This window comes from Dermacentor andersoni, chromosome 4, assembly GCF_023375885.2.
Source record: "Dermacentor andersoni chromosome 4, qqDerAnde1_hic_scaffold, whole genome shotgun sequence".
NCBI lineage: Eukaryota > Metazoa > Arthropoda > Arachnida > Ixodida > Ixodidae > Dermacentor > Dermacentor andersoni.
The window spans coordinates 89,257,121-89,276,329 of NC_092817.1; the positions used below are offsets into that span (position 1 = coordinate 89,257,121).

At 45.0% G+C, this 19,209-nt stretch overlaps 1 protein-coding gene across 3 annotated transcripts in view; it reads right to left on the reverse strand.

Moving 5' to 3' along the window:
• Positions 1-19,209, reverse strand: part of LOC126536440 (cell adhesion molecule Dscam1-like) — a 549,544-nt gene that overhangs the window by 46,317 nt on the left and 484,018 nt on the right. For all 3 annotated transcript variants that reach the window (XM_050183398.2, XM_050183399.2, XM_055074012.2), the window contains exon 22: positions 13,502-13,830. In XM_050183398.2, the coding sequence (XP_050039355.1) occupies positions 13,502-13,830 (329 nt within the window). The remainder of the gene's footprint in view (positions 1-13,501; positions 13,831-19,209) is intronic.

Here is a 19,209-nt window from a genome sequence, read left to right on the forward strand (position 1 = left end):
CTATATTTCACTAAATTTACTCTTACTCTCATCACCTCTCCGTCTACATTCGCATTCTTCTTTTCTTTCATCCTTTATTTTTCTTTTTTTTGCGTGGTTTGATATCAACTGAGCACAACGTGAAGCCCCAGGGTTGAACATCGGTGCTGTTTACGTTGGCAAGAAAAGATGCGGAGCTCAAAACACGCTCTTTCTCATCTGATAGGCTCGAAGTTTGAAGTTTGAAGTTTATTTCTTTTTTTGTTACAGAAAGAGGAAACAAGAGCTAAAGGCCATATGGCCTGACTCTTGCTCTTAACTCTTGCTCCTAAGCGCGTTTGGCTTACATGATAATTGAATGTACGAAAAAAGCTAATATAACAAGAACGAGCAAGTAGGATGTAGAAAATACAAATAAACATGATAGTTTGTACATTATACAATAACTATGTGAAAAGACATTTTATGCTTCAACTTTTGTTTATTGGTACATTCCCATTACAGCGAAGATTTAAGCATACATAGATAGTGCATAAAAAAAATTTAGTGCGATAGCATTTTATGTATACGTAATTTGATAATATATGAGAAGGCTTTTTATGCATTGCTTAAAAGGAGGTGCATCAAAATCGATTTCTTGCTCAACGATGTTTAGTAGCCTTGGTATTTGATAGCTTATATCCTGAAGTCCGTAGTTAGTACGCGTAAATGGTATTTTTTTGATTTGATTACATAATGGGTATCGAGGAGAAGTGGGTGTGCTGACAACATGGAGTCTGCGTTTCTTTATATGTAACAGTAAACTACAATAAAAAACTTGATTCGCTCGGATCAGTAAATAGGATATGCGTAAGGGCTGTCACATTCAGGAGGCACTTTTGGAAATATGGGAATTTAATGACACATGTACCAACCATTAGACAGGATTGCGACGGGTACAAAAACAACAACCGAAGACGATAAAGCACAAACAATAAGAGTGAGGAGTCTAGGTAAATCAGCTCCAGCAGCGTCTTGATATACGACTCCTGAGGCGTATGTCTTTATCCTAGAATTTTTATCAAAACATAATTTCATAGACGATCGAAGAGAAGTCGCATGGTGGTGCTGTTTGGCATAAAGATCGGCAGGCGCTATTGCAAGCAATGCAATATTAAGGCGCCTCTGCCGAGATCACAAATGAACCTTCTTCCGAATATTAAAACAGGGGTGCCATGCAGCATGGCCTGAGTTTCTCGTTCTCCTGAGTTTGTGCGACGGCGGTTGGTGAACAATGACAGCACGGAATGCGCGAAAGGAGCAGATAATAAAACGCCGACATTAGCCACGTATTTACGCACGAGCGATAAATAAGATAAATAAGGATAAATAAGACTGGGCAGCGTTACGGGCCAGCGCCGCTTATTGTTATCAGCACATTATCGCAATACCGCAATACCGTGACTGTCCCGTTATCTTTATACACACTCGGCGTAAACCACTGGCCCCATATCCCTGGGGCACGTCAAGGGCGTGTCTCCTCTTTCGTACATTATCTGCCGATCTAGTGCGGACGTGACGCATTCTCACGCCAACCGTTTTCTTGTCTTCGAATAAGCTAACAGATAACGTTTTTCTCTAACTTATTTGCCCAGGTAATGCACTGGGAAGAACGATAAGTATATCAAAGCAGGCACCTGCGGTCGGACCCCATAACTCCTTTTTTTCCAGCCATCCATAAGCCCAAATGATAACCCAAGAGTGAAACTAGACAAGCCAGTGAAACTGGAAACTTGCCGAGCGTTAAATTTTATGTCTTGATACCATTAGGTCGTTCATCTAAGGGCGTCACCAGAGCGTGCGGAGACTTGGAAATTTGCTAAACTCTGGCCATCCTGCATAGCAACACAGTGCCGCATTCAATGTCACCCGTTGAGCATGATAAACATCTGCACGTACTTCTAGATTGTAGCGCCTCGCAAGCTATAGGGCACTCCTGCACACTCCGCATGCTGTATTGAGATTTTAAATTCAGCGCTTGGCAAACCAATGTTTACTATATATAAGAAAAAGCTTATCTGTGACGCCCTCACTGTGACGTCATCTCGAAAGGCCGACCTTCCCAAGGTCGTTGTGTTACGTGAAATTGTTCGCATTATGGCTTCAAAGTTTCTTTGTAATCTCGTTATGTCATTTAGACTTGCATGTGGTAACGTAACCGTATGTTGTATATACCACCTGTTCACGAGACAAGAAGATTGCACCATATTTGTGCGCCAACACCCCCTTCTATCATGTCAATAAAGAACGCGACATTAAGGCTTTCGACCCTTGGTATGGAAACAAAAAGTCATAGCACTGAGAGTCGCCTACGTCCCCCACTGTATTACCGACGCTGTGCCTTTTGGCATTTTGCCACATGAAAGCAAGAAGAGGTTGGGAAGATTCAGGGCACAAGGTACGATGTGCATGCTTCTTCATTTACGGCTATGTTTATTTTATAAAGTTGTAGGGACAAACGGCCTTTGAGATGACAAACGGCAATATTAACATTGAAGACACGGCCTGCAAAAATGTCAAGCTATAGCATGTGATAACTTACATGTGAATTATGACAATGCAGTGCTGGGCCGTATAAAGTAACAATGCCTTTCGTTCGATTACATATCTTTCTTATCGTCTACCGCTCACGTCCGGCTAATGCTGGTGATAACGCACGCAGAACGCAGTTCGGACAACTAAGGACACGCAAGAAGGAACACTATTGAAATAGATTGGTTCCATTATCGCGGCTAGGAACTTCTTCCTTGGGACCGTTAACGTAGTGGCAGTCCCAGCTTGTCTTGACGTGGCGTTTTATCACTCTTATATTATCACCTTGTGCGTCTTTCGTACCCCAACACATCCTTTCCGGTCAATGCAATCTATCCCAATTATCTGTTCCGCTAAGCGACGTCCACAGACGTTTAGCACAATTGTATCAAAGTTTGCTGCATAACTGTGAGCAGCCAGTTATCATTTGCCCGCTATCATCATTAAAAAAAGTTCAATGTTCGCAGCTTCAGTTATCTAAGTATGCAAAGTTTAAGACTTTCTTTTTCTTCAGCTGAGCGTGTCACAACACCCCACCCGTGATGAATATGGCCAACGAAAATGTTTCTAAACTTGTCTGACAACCACTGACACAAGGCTGAAATGTCGCAGTGTTTTCTGGCTTCAAATAGCCTTTTCTCCCCGGCCCTGCAATCGTTAAAAATTAAGAGTTGTAAGAAAGCAACTATAAAAATAACGCGGCGCACGTTCTGTGTTCGGCAAACTTCAACAAGAAATGCAGCGTCCTACAGAGCCGCTCGCGGAAAATTGCACGCGTACGCTCGCCGACGTTCCGTTCGTTCGCGCGCGTATTGATGTTTCCCTCGCTATCGTAAACACTCTTAGAGGCTGCCTATTGGTTTCCAATTACCCAGGCACGTCGACAAGCGCGCACTGAAGGACGCGCGCTTCGCGGTGTGTGCACCCTAGCCGCTTCACGTCTCGCGCGGCAGCAGCTTATCGGGAATATATATATATATATATATATATATATATATATATATATATATATATGCAAACTATCAAGCACTAAAGTTCGCTGTTACGAGTTACGTAAAAAAACAAAACGGACTGCATGCACCGACCACACGCGTTTAGCGCTTCACTGTTTGCTCATATGAACCACTCGGAGCGATATACATATACCAAGCCAAACTCTTCCTTTCTCCGAAGTACCCGTTTGGCTGCCGTATTTTTCCTGTTACTGGCCGGGGTTAACGTTGTGCTCGCATTTAATTCGCGAGTTCTCTGCCACGCAAAGCAGGCACGGCGTCATTATCGATTTTCGCAAAGTGTATTAGTATTTATTTTCTCTCTGTGTCTCTTCTTTATAACTGTAAGCTGCAGTTGTAACCTCATATTTTAGCCACCATGTCTGTCCACGCCTCGCACTCTTTACGCTGCTTAGTGCTGCGCCTTTCGTGTTATTTCATCTTGTTATTTGCCATCGCTGTTTTCTTCTTTCCTCTTTTTTTTCGTTCCTTCTTTTTGCGCTCATTCCCTCTGCCCGCCTAATGCGGCGACACCGCTTGCCAAACGCACGTGTTTACAACGTTCGAGACGAGATAACGCGCTCGGAACAGCACGAACAAAACACTCGCAGTGCTCTAGCCGAGCGGGTGGTGTGTGGACGACGAAGCGCCAGGACCCACGACAATGGCGCGGACAGCTCTTCTGGTCGATACAGAGTGGTGCATCCTTCGCCTTCCTCCCCTCCTCTCTCTCACCCCACGGCCAATGGCCCCTCTTCCCCTCTTCTGTCTTCATCGTGCCCCCCTTCCTGGTCCCTCTACCTCGCGCCCGTCGCGATGACGCTTCCATTTTCTGTTGTTAAGGCGTTCTTATTGGTACTTTCCTTTCTTTTTTTTTTTATTTCGCTCAGGCTAGTACTCCCTAAGGAGAGCCACCGTGTCCACTGACGATATAATGATTCAGGAGACAGAAGTTCGCGGCGACCACTGTGGTTACGAGCGCACAGCTCGCGAAGACGTACGACTATACCGCAACGATACGGGAGGCCAAGAGAAAACACGGGACAATGGATGCGGTTTCGAACGGAGCGGCGGACGAAGACAAAATGGCCCCGCAAAGCAAACAAGGTGAGAAGGAAAACAAAGCGACCATCCATAAAGTAGGTGAACCAACACAGATCGAGGTATAGCGTGAAAGAACCAGAGGAAAAAACAGGAAGAAAGATTGAGAACGGGAAGAGGAACGGGTCGTCCATCACATCTTTTATGTCCCGACCGCCGGCAGAGCGATGGGGAGACGCCGATCATCTCGAACCGTGGCGCCGCGATGGGTGGCGGCTGGAAAGTTTTGGCTACGTGTTGGGGAGGAGGGGTTGTTTGGTGTGTTTTATGCAGGAGTCTTCAGGCTTAGCACAGATCAGGGAACAAAAAATTAAAAAAAATATTATGGCTAGAGAAAACCGGGATACCACGCCGACCAAAGCAACCCGGGTTACTACATCGAAACGGATAATCATGAAAAAAAAAAAACGGCATTGGGGACAAAGGCCTTCGCCAGCCCTTCCGTATATTGTTGAACCTCTGGAACTCAGGCCTCATTGAAAAAAAGAAGACGACAGAAAAACAAAATAAAACAAATAGTAATAACAGTGATAATATATGTCAGAGATCGGGAGAAAGCTAAGGCCTTTGTCAAACATGAGCTAAAACAAGCCTAAATCACACACGACACGGAGGCTGTCGCGCTTATGTCTCACGAAGCTAGCAAGCTCGTATACCGTGATTTGAGCGTATACATAGATGTAGTAGTGTGCCGAAATCACGGAGATGGAGCGGGCTACGAGAAGGTACCATCAATTTGGCATAGTTTATTTCAGTGAGCTCGCTTTATTTATCTCGTTTACTCCTGTCGACTTTCTCGCAGGCGATTCTCTCCCTTCTTTCTTTCTTTCTGACGTTAAATTCGCTGCACATTCGTCCGTATATACGCCTCGGCAACTTACTGGAGTGCCGCATTAGATGGAAAAGAAAATGATAAGAACAAAAGAAGTGTAGCAGAGAGTGCGGAAATCTGAAATGCGTGCCGGACAGATGATGTCGTAGTTACGATTGAAAGGAAGTGCACTTTTGGAAAGAAAACACAATGATCAGATAACGGGTTGTCAGTTAAAGGTAGAGAACTGCGCCAAGGGATAAAAAATAAATTTGAAGAAATAACAAATTTCCAGGCATAAGATGGTTGTTTTCAAGTGAGACAGGATAGGTTGATTCTGTGATTCATTTGAAAGTGGATTTACTGCATCAAGAATATTTACTAGGGACCACAGTCCTCATGTTTGTTCGTTGGTAATTTTGTTCAGCGCTAATCAGAGCAGGCGGAATTGGGCATCTCTATTGAGAAATGTTTCTTTTGCAAATGACTCAGCCTAAATGAGAACGGCTGACAGCAGTGCAAATGTGTGCAAGCATGAATTTACAATGAGTGGAATGAATGAGTGGAATCGGCGAGAGCGACTGAAAACTCCGTTGCATTACAGCACCATAGTGAGCGCCATGCGGCTCCTACGTCATAGATGACGTGCATTGCACCAGGTACCCTCCTTCCCACAGCAGGCAGTGCAGTGCTGGTGCAAAATTTTTGGCCGTACTTATTACACTACTTTTTCGGTACAGGGACTACACCGCATGCACTTATGCTTGGATCTACCGCGATGTACGCTTCAATACGTGACCTTCCAACCAAAGATATATTGTCTCGGGACAAGGCCGCAGAGGAGGGCTGATTGAGTGTACCTAAGGGGTTCACAAACAAGAGTACGTAAGTAATGAAAATGAATGCACACTCGACAGCATATTTTTCATTCCCGTCGAGCCTGCGGTCGAAGATGTGCAGGTTATATGTCAGGCGACAAGAAAAGTATTATCACCCTCCTAGACGGGATAAGAGGAAGCAAGAGTTCCGTGTTCCGTTCGAGCAACGGCAGCAAGAAGAAAGCATTTGGTTCGCTTTCCAACCTCACTCCCTGACCTTTTGGCAAAACGCCAAGTGAACCGGAGTCAAGGATGCTACTCCAGTACGCTATGTGCTTCAGGTTAAAGTAAGTTCAAAGAACCATTCCTAACCGCCTCATTAATGGTCATTGTTTTGTTCTGCGACATACTAAACAAAATTAAAAGCTTTATAGCTGTAACCAGGGCGGATCCCAGGTAGCGTCCAGAAGGGGGAGGGGGAGCAGGGGGGAATCGGTTTATATAGTTTATGTAGATGGCTAATGAACCATTTCGAAATCTGCACATTGAATGCTTCTTCAGGGAGACTTTTCACACTGATATTCGTTTTTCCATGGCGCAGCTTCTTTACTGGGAGCATCATTATGTTCAGCACAGACACCTTTGGAGCGAAGGAGCGCGATTTTCGGCTTTTTACATCATTGTATGTGAAAGACATAGATTGAATAGAATTATTCTACTCGCCTAGTCGTCTGTTAGCAATCACACAGTGAAAGAAAGACTGCCGCCATTGCAAGTGAAATACACAAATTAACCTATTGTGCCAATCGCTTGTTAGAAATCAGAGAGGGAGGTAGAAAACGGCAGAGCGAAAACATATCAGGTGTTTAAACAAAAAAATAAGAAATGTCAGACTTTCTGACAGATCTAGACGCCAGAACATTAAATTTTTTGCAGAAATACTTATCTGCTTCAGTGAAATAATATTTAACTCAACATCGTCTCCAGCCAAGAACGGCAGTTTAATTAAACTTTACCTTTTCCTCGCCAACTCGGTTGCTTTCTCAGTGATTCAGTGGCAGACATGACGAGCAGTGCTATTCAGCTTTTTAACTGTCCAGTTCTGCTTTCACACTGTTTGCTGTCACGTCAGTATACAAACTAGCCAGTCTTAACGCTAATAAACAGCGTTCGCAAAGAAAGCCGCGTACAACAGATCCACGTACTTTCAGCGCTGTACGAAAGATACTCCCGCCTAAAATTGACCATTGATCCCCTGCTGTATATTTAATTATCCACCTGCTCGTCCTAAAGCAACTCCTGCCCGAAATTACGCGCGGATGAAAGGGTGAGCCCGTGGCCTAATTCCCTTCAGTATAAACCCTCTCACACTCACTGGGCACCGCGTGGTCTCGGAAAAGTAGGCCAGCGCGTTTCGGGCGCCCTGAAACCTACTGCGCCTGTATGAACTAAGCAAGCAACACGCGGGTTTGAGCCAACGAGACATTCAATAGAGCCAGAAGCACGGGGCTCAAAAGGACTCGGTAAACACTTGCGAGCATGTGGGCGAGTTTGCGTCCGCTCTGATTGAATTTTCACGGAACGTGTGCCGCCTCAACTTTCAACTATGTTTTTTCATTCGGATTAGGATGTCGGGCCCCTGGAGGCAGCCAAATAGTTCCAGTTTCCATTAAAGCTCCAACGTTCCTATCTTAGAAGCAGGTGCTTGCGAAGCAGGCTGCCGGAGGCCTTAGATCCATGTAGAAGGGGTCGCGTATTAGGTTCGTGTCCCACGGATGATCTAGCCTCGTTCCAAGCGAACGCTGCCTGAGGTACCGTTTGCGTGAACGTGACAAAGAAATTGAATTGGAGGTCTTTTAGCATGGGTGCTTGGTTTAAAGTTGGGCGAGTAACTGTATGATGGGCGAGTAACTGTAAAGATGGGCGAGTAGCTGTATACAGATTTAGAGATGCGATACCGATGAGAATCATTAAAACAGCAGAGAAATAAAAATATACCTAATGGATGAGAGCATACGACAGAATGGCACGTGGAACAGATTAAAATCCAGGTACTACTCGCAAGCACGTACCCAGGATTTCTTTTAGGGGGGGGGGGGGGGTCGACCCAAGCTAACTTTTCTATGCAAATGAGAGGGGGGTACCTTTACTAGTACAAATGTGAATAGCACCCACCATTCGCCATAAAAACGCGTAAACCCACAAAAGAGAAATGAAATAAGGTGTATTTTAAAGGTACGCTTGTGCGATACACCTCTCCTTTACTTGGGAAACAAAGAACCACGTCAAATGGAGTCACGCAGGAAAGAATCGCAGGAAGAACACTGCCAAGAACAAGTAAAGAAGCCAAAGTACAAAATAAAGATTACTTTAGTAGAATAGAACTTTAAAAAAATACCAGTTGGCAACAAAGGCACACGGACCGCGCGGACTTGTGTTACTCCGCCAGCCAATCACAGAAGCAAACAAAATCGTCGTCATGCAGCCTTTTCAAAACGGCGCCATACTTGATACCTCCGTAGCGTCTGCTGTTCTTGAAGAGTCTTTTCATCTGCGGAAGTAATGAGGTGTGCAACAGACATGGACAAAATGTATGGAGCCTGAGCATTTCACTGTTCAAAAGTCTGCGGTGCAGTTCATTTCCCTGCTGAACCCGTCTTACTCATGTAATTTCACTGCCAACTGAAGTGAAACTTCACAACAAATAGTAGTAGCGAAGCAAGCACGTTATTTCAGTTCAATAAAGAATTAGGTATTCGCCGTTCCAGTATAATAGGCAAGGGGAAAGGTAAAAAAATTACGCGCTAATAATTTTATTTTTGCAGTTACCGCCTTATTTGGGTAACAGAAAAGTTTGAAGTATGAATTATTTGCAGCCTCACGGATGAACAGCGGCTGGCTTAAGTTGTATCCGACTATAGTAGCGTTTTTTTAAATAGCTCTGGAAGAATCATACAGAAATACTTATTTCCGGAACAATCACAGTTCTTTTGGATCCCTCGTTTACGGCTCTAACAAGTGAAGTGCCAGAACCGACTCGTATTGTTATTTGGGAAGTTACGTAACGATGCGTAGCCGCCAGTCGCGTACAACCGCGTATGGCGCAGGAAGCTGCGATTCTACACGTACTGCACCCGCCGCGGAAGGTTAGAAAAAGATTTACATAATAAGCACATCAGAGAAGCGGCTGCGTTAGGCGGCTCGAATGATAACTGTAGAAGCGTCATTTAGAACACACACAATTGTCCTCCACTTCCGGCGGCATTTTCTCTACTTCCTTTTTAAATAAAAAGATGTTGATCCTCAAATATTTGTATAAACAACGGTTAAATTTGTTAATTTTTGCTTTTCCTTCCTGTTTGGCTGTTGCCTTGGCTCTCTCCATTAGTAGATCGCTTAATTTCTGAAATCCTTGCGACTCTTGTTTCCAGTTGGCAATATTGCACGAAAAGAGCTGTACAATTAGGGAAAAATCAGACGAGTTAACGGGTGACAGTCATATTGCCTAGGAGTTTCAAGGTTATTGCAGGGTTTGATGACGGATGCTGTCTCGCAATATTTTATTTTCCACCTTATTCAACATATATCACGGGTATGCGGTTCCGAGGATCTGCCAGCGTCGCTGCGAGTCGTCACTCGAGGAAATAATGAAACAAAAAGAAAAGTTAAACGCAATTGACATTTTCTCGGGTCGCAACTGGTTCCACGTGCATACAGACCAGCTGACCACGAACTGAATCCCTTTCCTTGTCTCTGGACCAGTCTAAACGAAGACGGTTGAACTAACGAAGCAACAACGATGCGCGTGACCGTTGAATAGACGCCTGCAACTGAATGCATCTCGAGCTAATCACGTGGGCACCGAATTGATGAGGAAACTGGCCTTCACATCCCAGGAGACGCCGATAACTACCGCGATCCAAAAGGAGTGAATAAGGCAGTAAAATGTTGACCACCGAATAGTTGTCAAGTCTCAAGATTGATTTGGGCGGCGCTTTATGAATGTGTGTGAGTAGTAGTGGCGTGGGCGGGAAAGGAAGGGGGCGTATGCGTCGTAATATCAGGGGGGGCCCTCCCCCTCCCTCCCCCCCCTTGGGTGCGCGCCTGACTACTCGTCATCGTTGAAATATAGAGAAAGAAAGGACTGCGAAAGGGAGAGAAGTGGGAAATTAAGGACAAATGTCACAATACGTTTTTTTCGTGAATCAGAGTTCATAAACATTAGCAGTTTGTTGAGTCAGTTTATCCCTATTTCAGACGCATGTTTTACAATTCCATTGACACTCTGTGTCAGAAGTTGCCCATGTAGTGCAAGCTGCAAGCTCGACATCGCCAATTGTAAAATCAGTGCAATGTGTGCTTAACGTGCTTAGGAGAACGCTTTCGGTCGCACAGATGGTACATTCGCGGATTTTGAAATTACACCCTCGCTACAATGTCGATGAGATTAGTGCGACGTCACAAATTTGTGTTTTTTTTTAACCTAAGAAGGTATGTTTCTTTCTTGACGACGAAAGTGTTTTATTTTCTATAGCCAGCAGAAATTATTCGTTCATTGACTGTGCATATTCTTTGGATCTAGATGCAAATACCCACAACTGTATAGCCGAGGGCTTTTCCAAAAACAACATTTACTTTGACTAAAAGATAACAACGTAACGGGAAATGAACGTATTTCGGTAGTGGAACGGTTTTCGCAAACGCGCATGCACAGTAATACAAAATCAGAAAGAAACGCAGCAGTAACATCAGCCCCTGCTGCAATTTCACCAATCGGACACAATCCACCACAAGCATCCCACCGATATCAGCTCAATAGTCGGTAACAAAAATATTGTCTTGGTTCAATGATGTCAGCAGCTTGAAAAACATTAACAAAAAATTCATAACATTCAGCACAAGTTGCTGTCAAACTCAAGTCACAAAAGACACTGTCTCTGCAGCTAATACGAATATACTCAGCCTGTAAGACATAGTCAATGCGGCACTCTCAGTGTATGTATCACCGTCATCTGCATTTGAATTCACACCATATTCTGTCAAGCCCAGCTCCTGAATTCACCAAAAAAGTAGTGCTTTTGGTTTTCATTAGATAACAAACATCTACCTATCTGATTGCTCCCTGCATTACCATAACGTGCTAACCCGGGCTTATTGGTACATGTCTGAAGAAAACGAGTAACACCGCTGGACAACGGAACATGACTCAGACAGACGAAGCACTGGCTTTCAACCAGTATTTTATTGCGCACACGTCAATATATACAGGGGCTTGAATAGGCAGGAGGGAGAGAATACAAGACCTGCCTCTCCTGCGGTCGATGATACATCGGCCAAACTGGCCGTTGTATTATTGACCGCCTCAGAGAGCATTCAAACTTGATGAAGGGGTGTGTTCGCAGCCACCTAGCCGTGCATAGTTCCCGGTGTGGTTGTCGTGCATTGTTTGACAAATGCAAAATACTAAGGTGATATGGTGACCAGCATGCACCTGAGATATACGAGGCCTTTTGCATCGACAAGAAAGGCGATATGTGCGTGAGTGTGCCTTCAATATCGCTCTTCACGAAGGAACTCGCGCACCTTGCATGTGGATGATAGCAACCATTTAGTAATATGGCTTCCAGATTATCCATCATCGCTATCTTTCTGACAATGTACTATTACTGTAGAGGAGGGTTAGAACGGTACAGTGGGTTGTCCTCTCCAGCGCTTTCTATTAGGCCCTTCTATGGTGGTTGGGCTGGCTGGTCACGGGTGGTGCGGCGCTAGGCGGCTGCACACCGTTACAAAAACGTGCGCAGCCAAAAACGGTCGCTAGAGCAGGTCCCATCCATGTCATAGGACGCGTAGTACGAGGCGGCTGCTGATATGACTGCATGGCGGGCTTCAGTTAGGGCCGATCCACGACACTGGCACAACGGGGAAGCATACATGGAGAGAGTGGTTGGGTCCGTGCAACGACGTCAACTCAGCTTACCGGAGCAGCCGCAGGAAAATGATGGGGCCGGTCTGGCAAGACCTCGGCAATTTCCTGCGCGATCGCCTGACGGGGCGGAGGCATAAAATTGGATGCAGACTGTTGGAGATGCGACGGGTGCGCGAAGGATATCAAGGAGAGCTGGCGTCCAACTTCCTCCCGAAGGAACGCTTTCATTTCAGCAAGCAACGCTGACAGGTCGGAGATGGTAGCCAGACCAGCAATGAGGTCGCCGCGCGAGGAAGGGCGACGGGTCAACGAGCGCTGCCTACGTTGATCCTCGTAGCTTTGGCATAGAGTGATGATATCTGTCACCGACTGAGTATTCTTGGCAAGTAGCATGTTGAAAGCATCGTCCTCTATCCCTTTTAAGACATTTCTGATTTCGTCGGATTCCGACATCGTCGCATTGACTTTCTTGCACAAGTCCAGTACATCTTCAATGTAGCTGGTAAATGATTCGCCCGGCTGCTGTGCCCGTTCTCGCAAACGCGATTTCGCTCGCAGCTTGCGCAAAGCAGGGCGACCAAACACAGCCACTAAGGAGGTCCTGAACGAGGACCCCGTCGGAAAGTCGGTCTCTTGGTTGTTGTACCAGAGACTGGCGACACCCGCGACATAGAAGAGCACGTTGCTCAGTTTGGGGGCGGTCGTAACAGTTGACGTTGGCGCTTACCCTCTGATATGTCGTCAGCCAGTTCTCAGCGTCGGTGTCATTCGCGCCGCTGAAAATGGCAGGGTCCCTGTGACGAAGCACACACCAGAACACATCATGGGCGGAGGAGGTTTTCTGGGATGCGTCTTCAGGCATGGTTGAGCGTAGGGTACGAGATCGAAGTTCCAGGATGGCCGTTGTAGGCCGAAGCACCTTCCACCACTTGTAAAGGCGTTTATTAGTCACCGGCGTTTGGGACCGACCGCTAGAGCAGGGCACTGACTCCTAGCACGAGCAGCGTTTTCCGAGGAAGAGCGCTGAAGAGAAAGACCCACTAGAAAGCGCTGGAGAGGGCAACCCACTATACCGTTCCAATCCTACTCTATAGTACTATATGTTCTCCTCTCTCTCCTGCATATCCGAGCCCCTGCATATATTGCTCTGCACACAACAAAATATTAGTTGAAAGTCAGCGCTTCGTCTTTCTCAGTCGCGTTTCGTTGTCCAGCAGCTGTTACACGTTTTCACCCCGGACTAAGCACAGAAAAAGGTATTTGGCGGAGCATGCATTGCGCCACCCTTCATTGGACTCACCCTTCGCACGTGAAAAGGCACGTCGTATGTGTGGTGATGTCTGTGCTGGCCGTCTCCGCCGCCGTTCGAAGGCACGCTGTCGCAGTCGCTATTGGCGTCGTCAAACTCCTGGCCCGCTGAGGCTAGCTGGCCCGCACTCTGTGCCGCTGACAGGCACTGCTGCTGCGCCTGCTGCTGCTGCTGCTGAGACTGCGTCAGCCGGGGCGGCGACGGGTAGAAGCTTTTGGCGTTCGTCTCGTCGAACGACGAGTGAAGCTTCTTGCTGAGCAGCACCATGTCCACCATGTCGCGGCTGCCTGTCTTGCTGTTTCTGCTCCGGTCGTCCTCGCCTGCGGATCCAGCGTGGAGAAAGTCATAAATACACAAAGGGGACTTGAGCCTTCGTTTTGAATACAATGTCTTCCTTAGGAAGTTTTCCCCGCTTTTCTGTATCGGGTATCTAGGTTTCTAGCTTTCTTTTTCTTGTGGATTGATCTCCAAGTTAGTGCAGGCTAAATATGTGAGCCGTTCCCGTCAGTCCTTTAGCAACGCTAGATCTAACGACTGTCTTGCCCGTTAACCAATATGTTATTTTTCTTTTTCTTTAGTGACCTGCGATGTTGTTGAGCGACATGAACGGACGTCTTAGCGATTTCAAAGTCAGGAAACTGGCTTCCAAAATAGCCCTCTAGAATGCGCTTTATTGTCAGCATGCTGCATGTCAGGGGCCGATATTGGCTGTATGACGCGTAGACTCGGTGACCATGGTGAAGCAAGGGCTGCGTTGACAGGATTCACCGTGTGTTCACTGAATGCATGTTTTCATTATTATTATTATTATTATTATTATTATTATTACTATTATTATTATTATTATTATTATTAATATTATTATTATTATTATTATTATTATTATTATTTACGAAACCGATCTGAATGAGACTTAACGCTACAGGTTCTGCACTTTCAATAGATGCGCTCGATTGGTGGGCATTTACAAATTTTATTGTGATTTAAAACGAAGCTGGTGTATCAATAAGATAGGCCGACAGCGGAAAGGCGCCTGAGTAGGAGTGGCTGAGCTCATGCACGCGAGCCTTGGCACATTGCTTCCTGATTGCATGCGTTTTTGGACAAACAAGCGCACAACAAACATCCTTCAGGTGGACCAATAGGGGCAAGTGTAGTGTTTGCCCTTTTTAAGGTCACAAATCTTTAATCGACGATTTACAATGTGACCTTGCGCCCCTTGGAGAACTTCGTTACCCTTTCAGAAGAGCCGAGTTCTAGAATTTCAGAACAACATTCATTTGGTGCATACTTGAATTAGGAAGGAGCAGCGCTAAGACGACCACGAGAGGGAGAACGACACAGGACACGCGTCAACTTCATCCATCTTTAGTCAATGAAAAATTAGCAAATATAAGGAAAATCACAGACATGCGCGTAAGGACCATAATGCATCATCTGCCAAACCGTTCAAGATATGACATTTCCCTTTTAAAGAGGGTCATGGAAGTTAAAGACGGTCACGGGTCACGAAAGGAGCTTCTTCCTTATGCATCGGCGCATTGAAAAACTGTAAAACGTTCAATTTCTAAACTTCCTCTTGAGTCTGCTCTAGTGAAATCATGTCAGCATGCAATGCGTGCGAGCTATGACAAGGAAGTTGATAGGTCGGTTTCCGCGGGGTTTCCATGCACGGTTATCACAGCAGTGGCTGAAGCAATCTTGCAGAAAATCAATGGCGCCATGGTCAAGAAACCGTGCGCACAAGAAAAACAAGCTGCGAAGCCGGAAGTGGTTCCGTATGCGCATAGGATCGCCCACAATGTCAAAAAGGTGGCAAAAAGACACGGCGTCCCAGTCGTGTTTTCGGCTCTTCGGAAACAAGCACAGCTATGCGCCCGCGTCGCGAGCGAGGGTACTAGGAGCAGCTGCACCAAAAAACATGGCAAGCAGTTTGTAAAGTGCTGCACCGGTGTGGTATATGAAATACCTTTGACCTGCGGGAAAACCTATGTGGGCCAAACGAGTAGATGCGTAAATGACCGTGCAGCTGAACAAGTGCAGTAGCTGAAAGAAGGAGGTGCGCATCTTTCGGCGCAACTTGCACTGCGTGTGACTGGGCAGCAGAACATTCGCTACGGAAACAATGCCTGTACTGCAAGAAGTGTCAACCACAGTTTCGAGAGATAAAGATTCTTGGCAGAAGCAGAGATACAAAGGCACGTGAGGTTTTGGAGGCATTCCATATAAAGAAGATAGAAAAAAAACTTTGTTAGTGGTACTTTCGTGGCCCTATATAAAAGCGATATGTCATTTCTTGAACGGTTTGGCAGATGATGCGTTATGGTCCTTGCGCACATGTGTGTGATTTTGCTTAGATTTGTTGATTTTTCGGTGGATAAAGATAGATGAAGTTGGCGCTTGTCCTGTGTCGTTCTCCCTTTCGTGGTCGTCTTAGTTAGCGCTGTTCCTTCCTAATTCGAGTTCTAGTATGTTTTCAGGAATAATGTGGACTAAGTGCCTTTGCCTGCTAGTGTGATCAGACTGCTTGTGTTACTTTAAATTTGGCTTCATTGGGAACCTCGAAAACCTGATGATAAGCGTCAAATTTCCGTGGTCATCGTCCGTTGTCATTTAAGTTTAATAGTAACGTAAAAGGCCACTACACGCTGTGGCAAATTCACTGCTTATTCCTCATTCAGAAGGATGCTAGACGAACATCAGATGGTTCGGTAAGTTATTTACGCGAGGCCAGCGTGTTTTATAGTGTTCCGAAACACCTACACCTACCTTAGATGCCAAAAAGAAAAGTGGAGCTTTTGTGACTTTTTCGTCTCACTTTAGTGACACACTTTAAAGAAATATGGCATCGCTGGTTCCCGTGGGTATGCGAAGTCTAAACATATGGGCTAATTCCCCATGATAGTGAAGTAAAAAAAAAGTTACGACGCAGTCCGACACTCCTCTAACTTTCCTCACGCGAGGGGTGACGCGATATAGTTTTGTATGCAGTGACTCCCCCCCCCCCCCCCCCCCTCTTTTCCATTCTCACCCCCAGCTTGCCCAAAAAGACAGTGTACTTGTTCGACTTCAACCAAGAGGCTGTATCACCTTACAGATTCTTAGGTTTTTGATAGTTGTTAGGTGGCACGCTTACATTCGTATTTCTCTTCGGTTTCACCTTTAAAATGATGCATATATAAACTAGCTAGTACGTTGCAACGAGCCTTAGTAATGTTAGCACAGGTCAATAAGCAAAATAATATTTAAAAAAATTAAAGGACAGGTCAACGCGGCTGGTGTACACAAGAGTTCGACCGTACTGCGTCAAAAAAATATCTAACGAATCTAGAGACAGCCCTAATATACTAAGAGAAATGCGAACGCTAGTTGTAGAAATCAAAATTGGAGACGCTTTCTCGCGTGTGGGTCTTTCTTTTTAGCTCGGTTGCAAGGACAGGAATTTGCCGCCACGCATAATGCACGGCGTCAGATGAGCAGAGCATGACATGGCGTATTCTTTATTTTGCTAATCTTTCTGAGAGGTATAATAGATTTTTCTTAGGAGTACAAGTTTCGTTGTATCAAAGATGGGGTATTCAGGTATGTACATGATCCGGTGATAGCACATCTTCTGTTTGTTCTCCGGCTCTATAGAACTGAGACATGCAAGTATACCTTCGCTAGTTTCCCTCAAGTTAATATATAAGTGCACTTTTCGCGTGCTGTGTGTATCACGTAAACTAAATTTGGCCACCTCGTAAGTGCTCTCCATCTATTCTGTCGTGTGACTCTACTGTAGATAAGAGTAGATTTCCGCATTTCAGAAACATGACACAATATGTGGTAGAAATATCTCGTTTGAAAGGATCATTTCCCACGGAAAAATTGCATATTCTGATTCAGGATTCACATAATCGCGCGTGGTAATAAAAAAAACGAGCTCAGCCAAGCCTAGCATCCGCACCGTTTGAATCATAGGCCTTGTTTCATAAACGCTCTGCTTAGGTTAGTGCCATAACGTAATGACACACGTTAACTTCCCAAGAAGAGTTTCGTACCTAACACATATTGAAAATTACAAGCTCCCTTATTCAATTGTTTATCCCTCTTACCCACTGCATCGCCTGTCAAAGAAGAAAACATAGATGGCTTGTCTGTGAATATGCAAGAGCATCTAAATTAAAAAAAGAAAACATATGTTTGCATACCACCTATGCAGCCATCTGTATCAAGCATCGATTTTTCGTAATGCTATAAATGTATTTGACTTTTTTATTGTTTTTATTAGAAGTTGAGAAATATGTGTCTTTATTTCTGTAATTTTTGTAAGCGTACGAAATAGGTAGATCCGTTATTTTCAGTAGATCGGCAAGTTGGGCTAGTTGGCGGAAGTTCATCTTCCAATAAGGGGGTAGTGCACTATAAACCGAATTTAAATAATCATTGCTAGGGTTTTCGATCGAGTGCTCTGAAGTTCACTGTGGCATCAAAATACAGGACTGTCTCATAACCACGTGAACTCAAGCAATCGCTGGAAAGGGAGAATGCACAAATACCTTGCGTGCGAAAGTTTTGTTATTGAAATTAGTACACATACGTCCAACCTGCATCTGCAAACTTGCACTTCCGGAAGCATAAACGCTGAATATGGAAGTTATGCCAGTTACAACAAGACAAAAAAAGATAACGCTGCTAGAATAGCAACCATCTGTTCCTCTGATGAGAGAACAACGCAACTGCGCGTTGTGCATCTCAATACTGGACAAAATTCTCAAGAATTGAAGAACATTTGTGGCCTAAATGAGGTATGGCTACCTTCGTCGAACACGAACTCCTAAATTGTGTGCAGTAGCGTGAGCGACAACCACGCTGGACATCCATAACTTTTCTTTCTTTCTTTTTTCTATTTGCACACGAAGTTTCCGAAGCAGCGGTTTCTTTTAGCCGCAGATGATTGAAAGCCGTTACGCATACACCCGCACAATACAATTATACGCTGAAAAGTTTTAAAATTGCTCTAGTGTGAAGACCAGTACGTTGTGTGGCTTCTTCAACCCCCTACCTTTTTTTTTTAATTTTACATATTTCAAAGAGTCGCCGTAATAAGTTCAAGCGACGCAACTGCAAAAATAACAACAACACTTTTTTGACACCGCAATCAATTAAACAGACTGGGAACGTAAAACGGCTTTGTTTCCGGCCCACCCGAATAAAAATTGGTGAAACTAAAAAGATATGGAAGACGTTCTGGGTCACCACAATCTGAGGAAAGCAATTATAAATCGCTTCAAAGAGTCCCGAAATCTCCACGTTTCTCCGAAGCCATCCGTCAGGCTTGTTTGACACGCGCCGGAAAACTCTCGATTACCCCTCGAAACGGCTCGCTTCGCGTGTTTTATTCCCGAGCGAGCCTCTTTTCATAGCGTTTGTTACGCACAGAGCTTACGTTATTACTTCGTTCTGATTCTTCGTATAGCGCCGTGATCTGTTCTGTCATTAAGTTTTCTGTTCAATCAGTATGGTGGGAGAACAGAGCTTTACAGTATACCAGAAGCATAGCATCGCGGCCAATTCTTAGGCCGATCGGTTACTCGTTTTATTGCCAGAGAACTATAAAAAAAGGGGCACCATAATGTAGCCCGCTATGCGTGCACGCTACTATGTCGTTACCTATGTCGACACTGTTTATGTTTACCGGACAGTTTTCCCGTACCGAT